General features: G+C 40.3%; 1 protein-coding gene across 1 annotated transcript in view; it reads left to right on the forward strand.

Annotated features, from left to right (window-relative positions):
* The window catches only part of kdm4b (lysine (K)-specific demethylase 4B), a 57003-nt gene that overhangs the window by 18144 nt on the left and 18326 nt on the right, over window positions 1–20533 (forward strand). Inside the window, exons 6-12 of the mRNA XM_044361140.1 lie at window positions 1994–2043; window positions 6690–6793; window positions 8409–8546; window positions 17460–17656; window positions 18559–18806; window positions 19153–19388; window positions 19724–19844. Coding sequence (XP_044217075.1) covers window positions 1994–2043; window positions 6690–6793; window positions 8409–8546; window positions 17460–17656; window positions 18559–18806; window positions 19153–19388; window positions 19724–19844 — 1094 coding nt within the window. The remainder of the gene's footprint in view (window positions 1–1993; window positions 2044–6689; window positions 6794–8408; window positions 8547–17459; window positions 17657–18558; window positions 18807–19152; window positions 19389–19723; window positions 19845–20533) is intronic.

Here is a 20533-nt window from a genome sequence, read left to right on the forward strand (position 1 = left end):
CAGTGTGGCACCGTGTCTTGACTGAAATTGACTTTGTCTTATACTTTTCTTTTTGTTTATTATTTTTTTTTATCTCTCCCTCTCTCTCTCTGTATTATGTTCTCGCTCATTCATTTTCTGTCTCTCTGTAAGTATTGTTGCCTCTCACCATCTCTCCATACTTCTTTCTTATTTTCTTGCTATTCTTTCTTCTTCCAAACATCCATGTGGCTGTTTTAGGCTTGAGAAAGAAAGAACAAATGTAGGGTTTTTTTTTTACCTCTACCATAGTTCATTGCCTGAAGTCTCCGAAGGGTTAAGCAACCCACAGGAATGAATTGCTGTAATAAAGAGGGTTGTAATAACTTCACAAATGAACGGGTCAGATTTGAGCTCTGCTGGTTGCCTCCCACTCTGTTTTGTAAATAAACTCGCTTTTCTAAATGTAGCATCTGACATTTGGTGTGAATGTACATACTTCACAGTGCATGCCTCATGTATTAACAGTACAAAAATACTGTGACGTCTTGGCAATGTCGGCACCTTGCTCCACCTGTAAGGCAACACAGAACCACAGGGCCACAGGGCTGCTGTATTCACGCAGCAATAAAATTGAAGCAAAGTGGGAGGAGGAAAAACACTATAAAATATGATCAGACAATGCAGAGATACCTGAGCTTTAGAAAAACAAATCGGTAACAAAGACAAACTAGATCTAAACAATCTAACAGACCAAAGCAACATGATGGCAAACGTGAAGCCTATATTCACCAGACACTGACAAGAATAGTGATCTGAATGCATCATGTGTGCCTGTGTAAGAGAGAAGAGGAGGCAGGGATGGTTAGGTGTATGTCATGGGTAATTTAATTTCTTAAACATGGAACACTGAGGGCTGTAAAATAACCCAGTGCTCCCCGAACAGTCATTTCTGCTGGTCCTGCCCTTCACCGGTCATTTCCATCACGCTCCCTGTTTCCCCTTCTTCTGCCCTTCAAATTACAACTTGTTTAAGGCTTTCTTAAGGTATGTTCAGACTGAACATGCAACAGTTTTTTACCTCCTGGAATTTGCATGGATTTGACCACTAGAGGAATTTTTGTTGTCCATGTTTATTCACCCCAAACATGCTGAAATCCTACTATTAGTGCTAAAATACAGTTAAATGACTTCACACCTTGAACCCCCTGGCTTCTGTTCATTGAACAGTGGTCTGTATGTTGCAGCTTTGTTGGGCAGTTGACTGGAAATCACTTTAAATGCAGCTCACTGTGTCTTAGATTCTACACACGCAATCATATTTTGGAAATTTATGATTTTTTTTTCCTGATGAAATTGATCAACCGATTTCTGGATTGCAAGAACTTGTAATAAGTTAACAGTTAAATCCATTAAGTCAGGAAAAATGGAAATTTTGTCTTTGCATCGACTAATTATGCATTTGTGCTGCATTTGAAATTGGCTTTAAGTTCACTCTGAACACACCTTCATGGGAAGAGCAGAGTAAACATTGGAAGTGTTTCTTAGTGAGGCATTAGAAAAAAAAAACTGGTTTGGTTTCATGATATTTTGAATGCCAAGAAGGCAGCCATGTCATGCCGCATTCTGATAGGCCTACAGCCTCCATTTTCACGTACTCTATTAGTGAAATCAATTAGATCAAAAGGGTAGATTTGACTGGATGAAACCTCCAAATTCCTGCTAGATTATCACCAATGAAAGACACTGAGATGAAATGTAAAAATCTGAGAGAATTTTGAGAGAATATTTTATACACATGTGAGAAGTTCTAAAGAAATAAGACCAAAAAATGGAGTTTGAGACAAAAATATTGGAGCAAGTGGGAAATACAGAAAATTGAACTGAATAGGTTAGAGGATAAGATGCAGTATACCTTGTAGTTGATGTTGCTGCAGATGACAGACTTTTGTCTTCCTGCTAATGAGACAGACTGTCTTTAGAACAGACCAATCTAAATCACTAAACTGATCACATGTTTCTCCTTTGTCTGCAGGTATGCGGTCCCACCTGAGCATGGCAAGAGACTGGAGAGGCTGGCACAAGGTGAGACCCTCGTGATGCTGTCAAGTAACATCCGTTTGTGTCTGTTAATTTTATTTTATGTCAGTAATGCAGATCAAGTGAAGGAGCAAGTGCTTCAGACTCTTCAACCCACACCATAAAATCATTCACATGTACAGAATAGAGACTAGCACATATCCAAAGCACACTTACTGCTCTCCTTTGCACAGGAGAATAGAAAGCAAAGTAGCACCTCTCAGCTACACCACAGCCTCATTCCTCTTAAGCACAGCATGCACAACACTGTTAAGAGGCCTTTCCCACTCACAGTAAACAACCTTGTATAGCAGACGCAGTGGTCCTCACGGTAAACAATGTGGCGCACGCTGTGGGGCACACAGTGAAAAATCTTTCTCATGTATTTGGTGGGTGAGAAATTTTGAAATCCCACTTACACACCATGTACGAAAACATAGATTTCTTTGTCACCTGGCTGTGCTTAAATGGAGCTCGAGAAGGAAGAGCAGCTTGAAGCATTTAGTGTGTGCAGTCACTCGCACTTAAAAGATCAGGAGGGCTGTAGATGCTGAATTTGTAGGAGAAGCTGGAAGCCAGCAGAAGCAACTGTTCTGCGGAAAGAGTTGGAGGAAACCTACAGTACAAAGCCCACACAAACGAGTCCAGTCACAGTAATGTTAAGTAGATACGTTCTCTTAACACAAGCTACAAGACCATTGCAGATTTTGACAAAATAAAACACACTGGAACCAGTTTAAAGACTGGCTCAGACAACATCTCATATATACTTGACTACACTTGAGCCATTCTGCCTTTAGTCATCTCTCCATTTTTTTACCCCCCTCACCACTCATGTCCTCTTCCTTCTCCAATCCCTGTTTTGATCAATGAGGATTACCTTGTGTATTGCATGTCGCTCAAAGTGATGTGGACGATGCGGGGATGATGAGAGAATGTCGCCCAATCCAAACTGCATTATATAGACATGCTGTTTGTCCTTGTCGTTGTGAAGAGCTGAGAACAAATCAATAATCTCCAGTGCACTTGCTGTCCTTCTTTCATACTGGAGTGGCTGGCATATGTAAGGCGCACTGTGACATGACATGCAGAGAAATACAATACTGTTAAGCTTCTTGCATAGTTAATATTAACTATCCAGTTAATATCAGTGGCAAACTTCCAGCAGTGAGCACATGTAAACTTTTATAAGAAGATTCAGCCAGATTCTAATTTACAGGGTGATTTATAATAACATGCTGTTGACACGCAGTTACTGTTCATGTTGTTAGTTACACCTACGTTCTAGATCTAAATCCCGATCATCAACGGCGAGAGAGGCCCATTTCTCCTCAACCTAGCCCTCTAATCAGTGGCTGATTTACACTTCAGTTGAAATCCTGTGGAAAACGCTACATATAAATAATCAGTATAAAAAGGAACCATTACCTTGAATAGAATAGACCATAATTTCACAGTGGATATTAATAACATTGATAATGGCTGCTTTCTACTCAGTAGCTTTAGTTCCACAGCCCTGGTGTTTTTCATGATGACTTACAGGCATACATCAATTGAATGGAGCCTTAATTAGCGTTATTACTTCCACCTGTGCTGATAATGACAACTCCACATGTCTGCTGTGAGAAACTGAAGTTACATTAAGTCTTTGCTGATAAAGAATCACTTTTGTCGTTAAAGGGACATAAATATCAAAGTGCTTCACACTGACTACGAGTAGATTTTAACTTTGAGTGCCCTTTTTATCCTTTTTTGCATTGTTGCAATTAAACAAGTTAATGAGAGTGGTGAATCTTCCCCAGCTGATTGCCCAATTTCAGTAGTCAAATCTCCCAGTTACACTATTTAGGCATTTCATGTTATTATTTTAAGTTTATCAACCAATACTTCTGAATGTGGACCTCCAGTAATCACATAATCAGATAAAGTCTGATTTATTAAGGCTGACATATTCTTCATGACACAGACTGCCGTTGCTGCTAGTCATGTATCTATTGTCGTTGTTGTTGCTGTTGTTGTTCTGCTTCTCTACGTCCACCCCTCCGCCCCCCCCTCCTCCCCCTTTCTTTCTCTCTCAGCCCAACCGGTCAAAGCAGATGGCCGCCCACCTAGAGCCAGGTTCTGCTTGAGGTTTCTTCCTGTTAAAGGGGAGTTTCTCCTCACTGCTGTAGCCAAGTGCTTGCTCATGGGGGAATTGTTGGGTCTCTGTAAATTAAAGAGTACGGTCTAGACCTGCTCAATGTGAAAAGTGCCCTGAGATGCCTTTTGTTATGATTTGGCGCTATATAAATAAAATTGAATTGAACCAAAGTAGCTTGAGCCAGTGAAGCTAACTTAAACTCAACAGCTGAGGTGCATTGCAGTAATAATAAAAAATGCATTGAAATTGATTTGAAGATTAAATTTATTGGTTTGTGTAACATCCACTTTATTTGATGTTTTTCCTGAAAATGTTAGCTAAAAGGCTTAAGCTAAATAGATTTGATAAGGGATTCAAAAGGATTTGTATTTAAGGGGCAAATTCAATACTGGATTCAGATCAGATAAAATGCTGTTGAGCTTCAATCATTATGTACATACAGTAGACGTTTCTTATCACTTTTCATGCTGGCATTGAGCTTTCAGCCAGTCAGATTGCAGCCTTCCTCTCTCTTCTTATCTAAGCAGCTGGCAGTGGGAGGAAAGCAATGCCAACGTTATTTAACAAGCACCCACTGACCTATCAAAGCCATCGTCAGCACAGGCAGCTAACTGTTTATGAGGTCCTAAACAGACCGTTATGAGTATAGTAGGAATGCCTGATGGGGCTGAGACAACGGCCTTGTTACTTGAAAACTCCTCTCCAAACATTTGGCTCGACAGCAGCCGCCGTTCTTATCGCTCCTCATCTCCACATTATTTCCGTCATGGCTTCAGACTTTTTTTGGGTGGATGGGGCGGGATGGGAGGGTGTGTAGGGTTGGAGGCAGGAACTTAATTTTCAAACTCAAAAGGACAGAATGAAGCCTTCAAGTTAATATTACCCCGCGGAGAGCTCAGAGAGCCAGCTGCATTTTAATGGGGATTAATACCCAGGCTCTGTCGGCACATTATTCACCTTTATCAGCTCCAACAAGCAGGCAGGCGATGAGAGAATAGAGGCCCTCTCTCCCTCTCTTGCTTTGTAGGGTGGAACAGAGGCTGAAACAATGCAGTGAAAATGAAGGATGAAATGGGCGCCGATTATACTGTCAGTCACATTAAAGTTTAACTGGGTGGAGGCTTGGATGGACCCCCCTTTGAGGCACTGGCGGGTATAGACACTAAAGAGTTAGAGAGTGAGTGATGGAGGAGAAATTCTTGCTTTTGATTATGCAGAGGCCGTCTGAGTCTCTCTGGCACCAAGAGCAAAAGTGAACCTTTGTTTTAGAGAGAGAGAGAGAGAGAGAAAACCCCAAATGTCAGAGGGGTATATTATGATCTCAGAGCAGTCTGTGTTTTTAGGAAAGTGGGGTAATGTTGTAGCACCACAAAATGTAACATTGCCAAGTTTCAGCAGCTATGCAAGCGCGCTTTTGCTTATGAACATAGTAGCTTTGATCCCACGTTTGCACAATACACGACTCGAGTGGTTAAGTAAATGTGTTTATTGGTGACCTTAGGGACAAAGACAATTAAAGCACTTTTAATTTCAGACCTCCTTTTAATTGTGACACAGTAAATGAAAGAACACACAATTGTTTCCCCGCTGCAAAGCAGGTCTTCTTCAGGCAAAGGTTTTCTCTTCGCTCACGCTGAACGTGATAATGATTTTTTTTTTTTGGAAGTGACAGCACCCGGCTCCGGTTTTGTGCTGAAGTGTTTCTTTGTGCCATAACACGATCCAGCAGATTTCCCCTGAAATCTAACCGGGAGGCACACAATCAGTAAATTTACATGCTGTACGGAAATGTGATTATTCCACACTTTTAGGCAGTAATATCATTTATGTCGGTGTCAACAGAAAGCCTGGTTTCCTTTTCCAGGTTGTGGAATTAAGAATAATCTGGTAAACACAGCAACGTTTACGTTTGGGGAAACCTTTTTGTTGGCAATTCGTACCAATACTCAGCATCCTCTAAATACCTACCTGTCAACTGAGACTTTCCTCCAATAGTGTCAATAAAAGTATCTCAATGCATATCACTAAACAGGTTTATAATTTCTTACATATACACTGAAAATTATTCCAATACATGTTTCAAAATGAAGGTAGTGTGGAAATGTGATGACTGATCATAATGAATGTGAATTGAGGTTTTAGAGTAACTAGACTGTTTACACAACATATGTAAGCATGTTTTCTGATTTCCTGTCATGAAATGTTTGCTCACATTAATTTGGCTTTTTGTGCTTTATGCAGGGTGCATTTTTTTTGTTTGTTTTTTTAGTTTTGTTGATTTTTTACACAAGTAATCTGTTTTTTTTTTCTGGATGCAATTTGACAATATGACCGTCATTGTGTTATTAATTTTGAATCAAGCTCAGTTTTTGATAAACAGTGTATTAAAAGCATGTATGGCTGCCTAATGTTTTAATGTTAGTGTAGTTTTTCATGGTTTCATCAGATAATTTGAGTAGCTCTGGATTTTCAGTGAATCGCCCTAAACGCCCTTTTCTCAACGTCTCTGCAGGCTTCTTCCCCGGCAGTTCTCAAGGCTGTGACGCCTTCCTTCGCCACAAGATGACGCTGATATCTCCATCCATCCTGAAGAAATATGGCATCCCCTTTGATAGGGTGAGGAGCAACTGACATTTTAATCGATTCCCATTGGAAAAAATTGGATACAAAATAGTGGAAATGCTATTAAAAGTGTTCATTCACTGCGTTCGTCATATTAATCGTGTTTTCAAGTCAAGTTTTCTATATTATTACTCCGGCCAGATGTCAATCATGATGCTTGCATTAACGTGGAGCCGCTTGCCTACTTTTAAAATGGGTCACTCGTCATCCAAAGTTCACTTAGCACTTAACACCTCTGTCGACTGCTAGCCTGAGTGCCATGCTCAACATCTCAAAGAAGAAAACACATTTTTTCTCACCCTGGTCACATGACACTTGTGAAGTACTTATTACGTTTTTCAGTTGACTAACATGACTAATGACACTAATTTTCATGTTATTCAGTATAACATCATTTACAGGACACAAGCCACGATCATTTTCATCACTTTAACAAGTACGGCATTAACGACCACCAAACAATACTGAAATGGAAAATAAAGAAGAAGATCAACATTATATTCAATGGTTGAGCTTGTTTACAGAATATATTCTTATGAAAAAAATGTCTTTGCATCATAAACCTATCATCTTTTTCATTTAAAGAACTGTAAATGTTCTCCATCTGATTCTGATACTCCCCACACATGAACCTATTAACTATTAACATTGACACACACTCACACTTTTGGTCACATAGTTACAATGATGATGAAGACATTACTAGCTGTAGTAATGATACTGTATGAGTAATGCTCTTGTGTCGTGACTGTCATAGGTAATTAACTGCCATTTTTCACCTTTCTGGTTTTGTTCTATAAGTACTCAGGAGGCAATATAAATCCTCACAGGTTGAAGGAAAAGAAAGTTCTCCACTGTCAGCAGAGGGTTTCCCCTCTACCCCGTTTAACTCTTCACTCCCCCCCTCAGGACGTCATTATCACAGCGAACATGTTACTTGTTACACACCTACAGTACAGCTCTCGATTCATGTTTAAAAATAAAAACGTCTTCTTGCATTCCTGCAAGAGCAAAAAGGGCTGTTTGATATCTGAACCGCTGCCTTTTAGTTGAGGAAGTTTATCTCCCGTTCTCAGCCTCTACTCCTGTTTCTTGCCTCATGCCTGTCACCTTGCCTGTCTTGATGTGTCTCTTGATTGCCTGGATCCAGGCTTCAGAGAAGTTGAGATCCACAGCCAGCCACAGATATACGGTTTAAGTTTTGGGGCAACACATGGGAACAAAAAAAAAAAAAAAGAAAAAAGAATGTGCTTAACTTGTCCTCACATTTTAAAAAAATCTCAGAGTAACACTGAGCTCATGGGAAGACAGTCAACATCGCTGGCAGCAGCAGTCATGAATTACTTTTGCTCATAAGTCAGAAAAGTTTGGAGAAAAGTTTAACTGTGGAGTTTAAGTCCATGTTTATTCCTTTATATTAATTTCACTTGTACACTGTAAACTCATTAATAATAGTAGAATTATAGTAGAAGAATTAGATGAGAACATTTATTTGTGTAAATGTGTACTGATACATTATTTGTAATTTATACAAATGCACACATTAGGTTTTTTTTATATTCTTAAATCAGTGAATCCTTTTTCTGTTTTTTCTCTTTCCTATAATCAGATAACTCAAAATGAAGGGGAGTTTATGATCACCTTTCCCTATGGCTACCATGCTGGCTTCAACCATGGCTTCAACTGTGCAGAATCCACAAACTTCGCCACCCTGCGCTGGGTTGACTATGGCAAAATGGCTACCCAGGTAAGACGGTACAGACATCTGTCTGACTTACGAAGTGAACGCACACCTGCAGTCAAACTGAGTCTACTGCCAGAACTCCATGCATGCTGTGTGTAGATGCACTTCTGCCTCTATTATTTCAGACAGTGCAGTCTTAATTAACCTTCTCCTCAACCTCTCTAGCTGTGCATTAAGTTACAGCTATTTAATTTCCTTTTTTTAGTAATTTGGAGGTTCAGCATTAGTCACCAAATGTCATCCAGTGCATAGAAAAAACTCTGGTGAACAATTAAACTGGTAAATCAGAAAAATAACGAAACACATCAAGGATATACGTAGATTTACATATTGTACTTGTACATTTTTTGGCACGTTTTGTGGAAAGTCCTGTAGCAATTAGATGAAGTAAATGTAATAGAGATAAACTTGTGACCACAGGGTTCAAATCTGTGCAGTAAAATCTGGACAGAAGCCTAAAAAATGTTCAATTTCTGGGTTGTAAATTCTTATGTAATGACCTGGAACAGAATGGAGATGCTGGAAGTCTTCACTAAGGATTAATAAATTCTTGGCTTTGTGCATCTAAATTGCATTACTAATTGTAATGTAGGCACACCTGAGGCAATGTGGGCTCTGTGCAGTTATGTAAATACCAGTTTAGACATGGTGTTTCAGGATGATTTAGATTGGGGCATAAACTTGAACATTTAAATATTATGATTATCATTATAATATATTTAAATATATTTTATCTTTATAAAAATCTATTTAAAAATAATCGGTGTCCTTGAAACAAGCTGTGAAAGAAAACATATGCAAACCTTCACTTAAAACTGCACCATCATCATCACCACACACACATTATCCTACTCTTTGGGGGGCCATAGTAGACGCTCTCCACTTGAAGAGGTTTGATCCGACGTGTGATTCACCAGCAGTGAGGTAACTTCACAGCGTTCCTGCTGTGGCTGTTTGCTCCTGTGAAGGGATGAAGTAATAGATCATATCGAAATATAACAGCAGCGTCTGGTTCTCTGCTACACACCATCTGTTACCGACACTAACCATACCCTCGCATCCATCCATTGACGCAAACTGCCTCTTTGCCTGTGGGCTGTTGAGCATGAAATTGACAGGGCATGGGTTGGTTGTGGACGGGAGCCCAACTACAATGTCCTCTGGAAGAAACTCCCCCCTTGTCTCTTTTCTATACATTCCACTTAATTTTCCTGTTCAATTCTTCCTCCCTCTCCCTCTTTGTGTGTGTGTGTGTGTGTGTCCCTTTTCCGTTCTTTCTCTCTACTTGGCTGCCTGTCAGATTTATGAGGTGACAGTTTGCAGAAGTACGTCTCTCCCTCTCTCCCATTTTCAGCCTTCCCGCTTTACCCATGTGGCCACTCGTAATTTAAGAACCAGTAGCCCGGGCTCTAGCAGTCTTCCCTCCACCCAACCCAATGCTCAAGGGAGCGTCTCCACTACACTTGTCCCAGTCCGATAAAGAAGAGTGCTCCACTCTTCTAATTCGAGTTGACAAAATCGACAGTGCAGCACCACACACACAGAGAATCAGAGGAATGTGAAAGAGAACAGCTGGGCCAATGAGACAGGCACACTCTCTCTTTCTCTCTTTCTCTCTTTCTCTCTCTCTCTCTCTTTCTGCCTGTCTACTTTTCTTCCTTCCTCTCTCTCTTTGTCTCTCGCACCAACATTTTCATTTCTTTTTGGGGTGTTGGACGAGCATAGTGGTTACAGAGATCGTCTCATAACCACTGCAGCATTGATTCAGTCCCAACAGCAGTCATACTGATCCCATTCAGGCTCCCTCACTATAACTCAGTCTGAGTAAGAAGGGAGGCTTAACACTCCTTCGATGCGTGTGGTTATCACAAATGGCACATGACTTGTGAGATTTTTTTTCCCTCCCTGACGTTATCTAAGTTTTCTCATCCACTCTAACGGTTCGGTAAAAGGCTTGTTAATTTTTGGTAGTGACCAAAACTTTTTCTCTTGGCTTGTTGTGGCCTTCCTGCATGTGCCAGGTCAGCTTTATAGCTAGATTTAGTGGCTTCTTCTGGCTTTAGTGTTACGTCTAAACAGTGACTACATAAAGATCTAGATAGTGTTTTCTTCCTATAAAAAAGTGTCATATGTTGTCTGGAATTAATTTACTGAACAGATGTCTTTAGTAATCTCTTTAGTAGTGTGTACGACGGTTACTAGGAAACATCTGTAGCGCTGTCCAATAATAAGCAACCACCTATGTAACCAGGAAGTTAATGTAGCATCACAAGCTGTAAGATAACTTTGTAAAACATCAGTGTTAGGTGCAAAAAGATAAGATAAACTTAACTACCAATTCTTTGTGAGTATTTACAGTTGACAGTGAGAGGGTAATAGCCCATTATGCTAAGCTAACTGTTGTTATTTGGTCATTTAGTTTAATATTAATGGCTTAAAGCTTTGTAATTTGAGGTTTAGGGTGTTTTTTTGTTCTGTGAATGTGATGTGTAGTCTCAGGTTTGATATGTTGACTATTCCATTTACTTCTCAATCTAAATGGGTCAGATATGAAAAAAGCTAAAGTTAGCTTTGTCAGTTGGTTCATTCAGCTAGCTTACACAACACTTCCACCTGGCAGTTAGGTGTAAATATTAAGTCAAAACTAACCTTTACATAAAAACTAGTTTGTGTGGTGCAACCGGTTTTTAATTTAGTGATGCGTAAATCTCCATTTGGTTTAACACTCACGTTGCAACTAGGCTAAGTTTGAACAAACAGTTCAAGTCCTGAAAACATACATTGGATTACCTGTTTCCAAAACATGTGAAGTAAGAAAGTCAAAGTCAAGTCTTTAGATAAAATACAACTTTGAGTTCACTTAAGCCCTGAAGTATTGAGCTCATATTTAAAGTGTTAACATTGCTGCACTGCATTTTCAGGTCGGTGATTTTATTTCCGCTCCACTCCAATTTCATTTGAGCAATTTGTGTCATATATATATATATATATATATACAGCAGTTTTATATAGCTCGCCTACGCCAGCCACTTCCTTGGCAACAATGAAGTCTCTTTTTCTCTTGATCGATCTCTTAACTGCCTCCCTCTTTCTGTCTTTGGCTCAAGCAGTCATCTGTTAACTCGTTTGGCCGTCTCTCTTCCCTCTCCCGCCCTCCCTCTACCATTCTGTCAGCACCAAAACGGACAGTGAACGATGAGGCTCGGTATCAAATTTGTCACCGTTTGGGGGCTGCCAGCGCACGACAGAGAGAAGGGGAGAGCGAGCCTGGGCATGTCTCAGTCCTCTTAAATACAAGCTCCTCAATTGCTGACCCATCTGTCTGACTTGCTAAGTGAACACACACCTGCAGTCAAACCGAGCCTACTGCCAGCACTCCTGGCATTCTGTGCGCGGATGCACTTCTGCCTCTATTATTTCAAACATTGCAGTCTTAATTAACCTCAACCTTTCTAGCTCTGCATTAGGTTATGGCTATGTAATTTTCTCTTTTAGTCATTTGGAGGTTTGGTATCTCGCTCAAATAGATATGCATATTGATTCTAAGTGGCTGCAACAAGCATCACTAATATATCCCTCGACATACCATCACATTCCCAATAGATGTCAAGGACTTTAGCACATTGTTGATCTAAAACAAAACATAAAACCTAGACACTGATCCTGTATTGATCTAGTCACAAAGTGTCCTCTGGTGGTTATAAAAACACTGTGTTCAGAAGAAACAGGAAAATTCCTTAGTATAAAATAGGAGAAAGCTGTTGCTCTGGTAGTCACACTGAGGTACATACTTCACATGTACATTTTCAGGCAAGTTTGGTGGAAAACAGCAAAGCACTGAGCCCACTGAAGCACTGAAGATGGAAAAAAAAAATCCCTCTACATTATTTATGAAAATATTTATGTCTGTCGCACCTTCAAGTTGCTGAACGTTAACAGTTTCCTCTGTTCTGGGTCTGTAGTATTCTCAATGAAAGCCTCTCTCCGTTCGTTTGGTGCTCAGTCACACTTTGTGGCTGTTCCCCCAGGCTTCCAGGGTGATTTTTCTGTCTGGGAGAGGAGCAGAAATCATCCTTCGAGTTCCCAGACTAAATCACATCACTTTTTCATCTTGAAAGTGAATTACATATGACTCACTCTGTCTGTTTTTATGTTTGTTTGCAGACTTGTCTTGTTTTGGTGAGCCCAGACATGCTGTGATTGGACATACTGAATTCTTATTAGACTTGCAACCTACAGTGTGTCCATCATATAACAAATAATATAACATAAAGGGTATTCTTTCAGTTGTGTGGTGGGCTTACTGCGTTATTAAACAGATAAGAATATGATTGCTCTTCTTGCAGTTATCATATAAAAACTCAGGACAGAAAAAAAATTATGAATATTTAATATTTTACCTTTATTATTGACCAGACTGTTGGTTACTCGCTACACAAACCTATAACAGTGAAAAAAACAGTACCCAGTATTTGTCCTAGTAGTGAGGCTGAAAGGACAGTTATTCACATTTTGAGCTGCCATCTTGAAGTTTCACAGTAAATAAGTCACAAAGACATTAATTTTTACATTTACAAAGACTTTCATTATTACACTAGAAACCTGTGATTTTTATCCTAATGCTGTCACTGTGGGAAAGGTGAAATGTGTGATCATCAAAAGGACACTGTTTAAGGGCTCATAAAACATGTATTAGGTCAAAGGCTTCCTGTGCCACATTGAACCCAAGTGCATTACAGATCTAACTCTGAGCAATTTTAATTAACAGTTTATAAATTAAAATTGTCACTGAGCATGCGGAGCACAGAGATTTTATTGCATCTTGATGTTGGTGAAAGATTAGGGAAACTCAGTATTATCCTGGACATATCACCAATGTCCAGTCATGCAAAAAAATATCATGTTGTCATGAAATTAGCCTGTTATCATTGTAATTTTGTAATTATACTTCCTGCAATAGTCCATTAAGGAAGTTGCAGCCATATTGTAGTCTTTGTTCAGGACGAGAGTAGACCGGAGATTTCTGACCAAACAGTTAGTGGGTACTGTTTCCTCACAGTTGAAATATCGCTGACATTTACAAAAGAAACTTGGTGCAACATAAAAATAAACCAGACAGATGCAGCAAATACAAAACGCATTCCATTTCTTATTCAGCATATTAGACAGCTGTTGTTTATGGGAGGCCAAAGAAAAATGGTAAAAAAATGAGAGCAATTTAGTCGTTATTTAAACTTGGTCAGCAGTTTTCTACTGCGTGCATCTCAGCGAAAGAACTTTGTTAATCTTTATGGAACAGAAACACACAAGCAAATAAGGCTTCAGATAAGTTTTTTATCTAACGTCACTGTAGGTTTCAGTGTTTCCTCTTGGATTTTTTCCAGCAACGGTGCTGTTGTGCGCACAAACAGCCCACAACACCAGGACCTGTATTTGCGCGCACTGGCAGTGGAATAACTTAAAACTAGCTTAGATCTGTTCCATATAGGTTTATCCATGTCCACTGAGTCATGCGTGTGATAATTTACAGGAGCTTCTGACACCACAAAGGCTCTGGAGGTCCAGATACGTGTCATTGTAATAAATAATAATCAAAAATGAAATGCCTCAATGCAGTTGAGGGGTTCTCTCCAAGAAACTTTGATGTTATTTGGCTAAAAACTATGCATTTTCACACAATTTTGGACCAAAAAAAACAACAACCACAAGTTGTAGTTTTTCACAGTACAGTCAGCGCGCTGTGGTTGTGTAAAATATACCAGCAGTGGATGGGAGACTGCGGGCAACGCAGTTGAAAATATCGCTTTTCTAAACGTTAATGCTTGTTGAGCAGGTGGTTTAATAAATTACTCTTATTGGCCTCTTACTGGCAAAGGTTTTATTGCACTTACAGTATTGAGTGTAGAAGTTGTCAGTTCTTTCACTTCACCTGTCTCCACCGTGGTCTCTCTGCTCTGCTGTCCACTGTGTGTGCGTGTGTGTGTGTGTGGAGGACAGAGAGGAGAGGCCATACATGATACCAGTTCCCATTCTCTCCCCACAAGCTCCATTTAGCTGCTTGAAGCAGAGAAAAGTGTGCATGGTTTGTGTTTGTCATGATTATTATGTACAATGTGAAATTTCAGCAGTGGCGTTCATCATTTAGCAGCGGCGCTGTGCTGTTGTGAAAGCATATAAAGGAAATACTGCAGATTTTAACAGCATGAGCAGCTGGATGATATACAGTCCTGCTCTGCAGTATATTCTACATCTAATTGCCTCTCCAATCATTGCTCATTGTTTGGATCATCTTAGTGGTTATTTCTTCCATCATCAGCAACAGTGTGAGTAAGGCGATGTAAAGAATTTTGGATTGTTAAAAATGTTCCAGATGCTGTGAGTCAGGTCAGCCAGGTCAGACTCAAACCTTGTTTGGTTATTAGTATTTGGCATCACCACTGAGTCCACTGATCCATAGTGTGTCCCCAGGCTCTAGGTTTTCATTGGCTCCAACAATTTAGCTTCATTAGGAGCCCAAGTATACTTCAGGGCTCATTGACTGCCTGCCTCAGGGTGAGCTTTTGTTTTCCCAGGTCTTATCCATCTCAAAGTGTGTTTCCCTAATAAAGCTTTTATGACAATAAAGTGTAACTCGCGCCGGCCCTTGAGGATGGGAGCAATCGCTATAACCTCTTAATGGTTTCATAAAAATCAAATGAGCTACTGTATCCTTTTTACAAATGAAAATAACAAATTTTGTCAGGTACAATAAACGTAAGAGCAATATTTATCTCATGTTTGTAGTTTCCCCCGGCATGTTGCTGTTTTTCTCTAAAGATTTCATGATGGTAACAATCAGCTGCACCCATGTTCACTTGCCCCCCTCTGCCCTCCCACTTCCCGCTCCAACACCATCCGCCACACACCATATTTTAATGTTTCCGTCTGTCAAGTGGTGTCTAGATGAGATGTAGGCTGGATATTGTTTTTGCTGGGGAGGTCGAGCTGCTGTGTTCCCCATAATTGAACATAAGGCTCTCAGTACGGCTCAGGAAATAATGGGGCCAGAACGTAATACAGCAAGCCAGACACAAAAGAAAATATTTTCATCTCCCTCTTTTTCCCCTATCATCGTTTGTTTCATCTGCCTACTTTTTGTTTCCTTCATTTGCAACCTCCTTTCTGTGATGCGGTTCTTTCTGCTGTATCTGACATCACCTCTTCACTTATATACAGCTTTTGGGTTTCATTTAAGAGCTCTATCACTTTACTGCTCCCCTCTCCTTTCAGCTGAATCATTAATGGACCTGTAATGCCGTTATGAAGGTTTGTGAAGTCATCTTGAAGTTTGAGTGTTTATAAAATTTGGCTGTCTACAAAGTACATTTACATAAGTCTAACTAACTAAAACTTTCAGGGAGTCTCGCTACGAAATTTGAGCGTACATTTGCTCAGTGCACAACCCCACAGAACTAACTGTTGGCCACTCTACTGTATACTCACAGCCTGTCTGGTGTGTGTGTGTGTGTGTGTGTGTGTGTGTGTGTGTGTGTGTGTGTGTAATGGGTTTCCAGTTGGGTCTCAGAGATGGAGATTAGAGTGATGTAACATCCCAACATTTTCAGCCCAGTAGCTGTCTTTCTATTTGAGTCGTTCTTGTCAGCTTTGCGCTGTAGAAGTGACCTAAATGGTGAGCTGTTAACTAAGAGCTTCACTTAAAAGCAAAATAAAACTACAACAGTCGATACTTTTGGTGAGTATGACTTGTCTTTATGGTTACTGCTGTTGACTGCAGAATCTACTTGATTGTGTTTATCTGATCGTAAACACAGTGTTCTTTCTACTCGACTCTGTAGCAACATGTACAACATCAATCAAGACTCATTCTCATTGGTAAATATGGTTGTCAATCCAAAACACTGGTTGCGTGAATGTAGCTGCAGTTCATGTCTCTCCCTCCATTGTGAGGATCTAAGTAGGGCAAAGTCAAGTCATGTCTGGCGTATCATAATTAATGCAATATAATAGACTCATGAAATGGTAGCATGTAGTAGTAAGGGGAATAAAGACGTGTTCTTAATTATTATTCATTATATATTCATGATAAAACATTACAAAATTGACATTGTATAAAAACATTACATTTTTGTTCAAGAATCATCTCTCTATGAAGTGTGATTTCTGCTGTTTGCTACTCTCCCCCCACTGTTCTTTACTGTCCTCTTCCATGCTGTCTTCTGGCATTATTCATCAGTTTGCCACCGTTGTGGCAGAAAGAGGTGGATAAAAGAGGAATCAGTTGGTCGAGACACAGGTGTCGGATGGGGAATCTCTTTATTCACAGCGGCCCTACTAACAACGTAGTCAGAGATATCTTCCAACGTTACAGAACGTGACATGCCTTTTTATACTGAAGGCAGGCTGTGTGTGTGTGTGTGTGTTGGGTGTATGGGTTTCATCCTGTTTACCAGACTCTTTGGCTTTCCCAAATTCTAAAGAAGGGGGGGGGCATTTGTCAATTTCACTTATCTTAAACCTTGGCCAAATGTGATTTGGCGTCTCTGCACTATGTGTGTGTGTGGTGCACTTCGCCCCTTTCCCAACATTCCAGATGTTTCCTGTTTGTTTGGTGGGCTTACATGTTCGGCATCGGCACAGGTCATGGTGACCTGTCTACCTCTTCTTTTCATCACTCACTGCAGAGTTTTCAGTCAAAAATCTGCAAAGTGGAACTAAAAATATCATCCATAACACCTGCTCCATTCATATGTTGGCTTACACCAGTATTCTACCACTGTGGCAGATTAAGTTCTGAAATACCCCGAATTTTTGTCAGTTTGTTTACAGCGGACAATAGAGTTTGCTTCATGCTCTACCTGCAGTTATCTCTTACTCTGACATATAGTACGCTTTTCTTTTCTGCTTGTTTTCATGCAGTGTACCTGCCGTAAGGACATGGTGAAGATCTCCATGGATGTGTTTGTGCGCTGCCTGCAACCGGATCGCTATGACTTGTGGAAGCAGGGCAAAGACACCACAGTGTTGGACCACCTTAAATCCACTGAGCTCAGCAGCCCTGAACTTGAGTCCTGGAGGCAGCATCGTGTCACCTTCCGAGCCAACCTCCTGCGGAGGTGAGACTACATTATTGTCTTAATTCAGAGGTTTTTCATACACAGGATACACATGGTACACAGGTAGTAATACACAAAAATATGTGCATCAGTTATTTTAATTCATTTAAAATGTTTTTGTGAAGTTAATTTGTATATATTCACCATTTTGTACACAATAATTCTAAAATTGGCATCTATATGTGTGACATACTCAGCCAAAAGCATAAAATGTGTGTGTGTTATGGTGGAGGCTACCTTCCCTTGATCAAACAGATGTGCCAGTGAATGTGCAAAAACAGCATCGTGTCAATAAGAGACAATACCTAGGGAAGTTAATTAGAAGGCTAGTCAGTAATATAATATTTTGGTTCTCTGTGAGGCGATTCAAGGCTGCTAGGCCCGTTTTATCTCGAGAAATGTGGAAGATATTGATGACATTATTATCTCCAAGCTAAGTGCAACTGATACATTTTAGAGAAGTCTTGAGACACCATTGTTTCTAAAATGAATCATACTTGGATCATTACCAAAGCTTCAAGGTCACTAATGAACTCAGCAACAATGGCAGAATAGTTTTGAATATGGTTAAAAAAAAAAAAAAAGCAAGGTGGAGTCTAGAAAATAAGCTCCACATTAGGAGGGGTTATGAGAGGTATATAATATGATGTTTTATGATTTTGCATTAGGTTTTTGATCCCAGGATGAAGGCTTCGGTTTGCTTTGTATTACTCTTTATGCACAGTAAACCTATTCACATTGAACTCTACCAGCTTCAAGTGTATTTTTTGAGTCTTTCTCTTATAAGCTGTGGGTGACCTGAAGATTTATTTGCCCGTCTGAAGATTTCCCACGACAGCATTCTCAAAGGGATATTACTGTATGTGAAGTTTTTGCTCACCCATCTTTCTGCACTATCACAGGGCCATGCAGAAGATGAAGCAGGTCCGTCGTCTAAAGCTGGAAGAGGTGAAGGTGCTGGCAGAGGAGGGCATCCAGCTGGATGCTGCCGAGTACCAGCGTCAGGTTGAAGAGCGTGAGGCCCAGCGGAGGCAGGAGAGGGAGGAGCGTCTAGCCAAAGAGGCTATGATGACCCTGGAGGCCATGGAGCGTGAGGAGCAGGAGGCTGCCGAAGCTGCTGCTAAAGCGGCAGAGACTTCAACTGTGGAGGGTGAGGAGTTAAAAGCAGTAAGAGACTGCAGTCTGTTTAACAAGAGTGTAAGAGTTTTTTTCCAAGCATAGGTCAAAGCATAGAGCACGGCACTAGATTAAAACGGACATGATCAAAACCCACACAGTCGCCTCCTTTTGAATTAGTACTTCTCCGGATTCATGGAATTTTTGCAGCCGTGACATGAAGTATGGATAAATCATTTTAATTTAAAATCATTTAAGATGGAACCTTCCAAGTTCAAGCTCAGTCCCCACCCAGTCTGTCACCTTTCACCCTCCTCAAGGTTTTTGATGAACCATCAAAACTCTTCTGAATTTTTTTCTTCTCTATTTCTCTTTGGCAGCAAAAGAATCCGAGACCAAACCACAGAACTTGACAGAGGATATTGAGAAAAAGAAGCAGAAAAAGCAGAAAAAGACGTCAAACATTCAGAACCCCGCCACCGGGTTTCAGGAAGCTTTTGAGCAGTTTGCTACATCTGGCCCCAAGAATTCAAAGACCACCATGGCCAGCCATCCGGAGACGGGGAACCCTCTAACCCAAAGAGCGAGTGACATCTCAGCAGACAACAAGCTGGATGTGAGTGCCACCCAAGAGTGATAATTTGTGACTGAACTGCCCAAAGTCCTTTATATTTGTCCTTTTGATTTGTGAGCGTGTCTAAACAGGTAGTAAACATTTGTTTTGCTGGTATTTTACTGCACAAGCTCCAAATTTAAATTTTTCTGCCACAGTTGGTACTAAAAGTTTAAAGCACAAATTGAAAGTGAAAACTTGAAGCTTTTTTAATGACTTCTTCCCCCATGTAAGTTTAATGAGATTTTATTTATTTACTTTTTATGATTGCAAGGTTAAAAATGCGTAACATTTTTTTGAAAAAGACAATGTGAAATAACAACCCTGTGTGTTGTCAGGCATGCTACTCCAAGATGAAGATGCCAACAGAGGTAAAAAAGAGCCGCCGTCACCCCCTCAGCAAGCCACCTACGCGTTCCCCTCTGTCCATCGTTAAGCAAGACCCAACAATTGACAAAGGTATGTGACTTTGTGTCCATGACTTATTTAATCTCAAATATATATCATTGTAATAATATCCCCAATTTAAACTCAGTAGTTTTCCCACTGTTGAAGGGGAGTCACCTTTCTTTTAATCAGTTTCTAACCCACCTACAAAAATATGATAAAATGTCAGTTTAGAACTATAATGTCAGGTGATCATTCCCTCTTGACATGAATACAAATCAAGCGTAACAATTGCCATGAAAACAGTCGCATTTAAAGACAGTCAGTCAACAGCATCTTCATTACCAAAACATTATCTAACAGAAATCCCTATCAGTTGAACTATGGCCCTGACCATTACACATCCACACATCCATCCATCCATCACTTTTTCTTTTTCTCTGTCCCCCTCGTTATTCATCCTGCCCGTTGTCCTCTCCGTCATGGTACTTAAAATGAAGACGACACCATTTTTGTTCTGATTATCGATCTGGAGATAGAAAAACAAACAGGACTAAAGCTCCCTGTGGGGATAATGAAATCAAGACTACGAGGCCTGTTTTCCCTCCCCTCCCTTCTGTCTTTTTCTTTTAATTTCCTGACTGACACTTATTGATCCAGGGATCATGACTTCCAATTACCTGCTTTCAAAGTCACTTCAAGTCGGCAGCAGGGGACCCGACTCAAGGCCTGTCCTTCAGAAGGGTGGATGGGGGGACAAG

The sequence above is a fragment of the Thunnus albacares genome, chromosome 9 (assembly GCF_914725855.1).
Source record: "Thunnus albacares chromosome 9, fThuAlb1.1, whole genome shotgun sequence".
NCBI classification, from domain to species: domain Eukaryota; kingdom Metazoa; phylum Chordata; class Actinopteri; order Scombriformes; family Scombridae; genus Thunnus; species Thunnus albacares.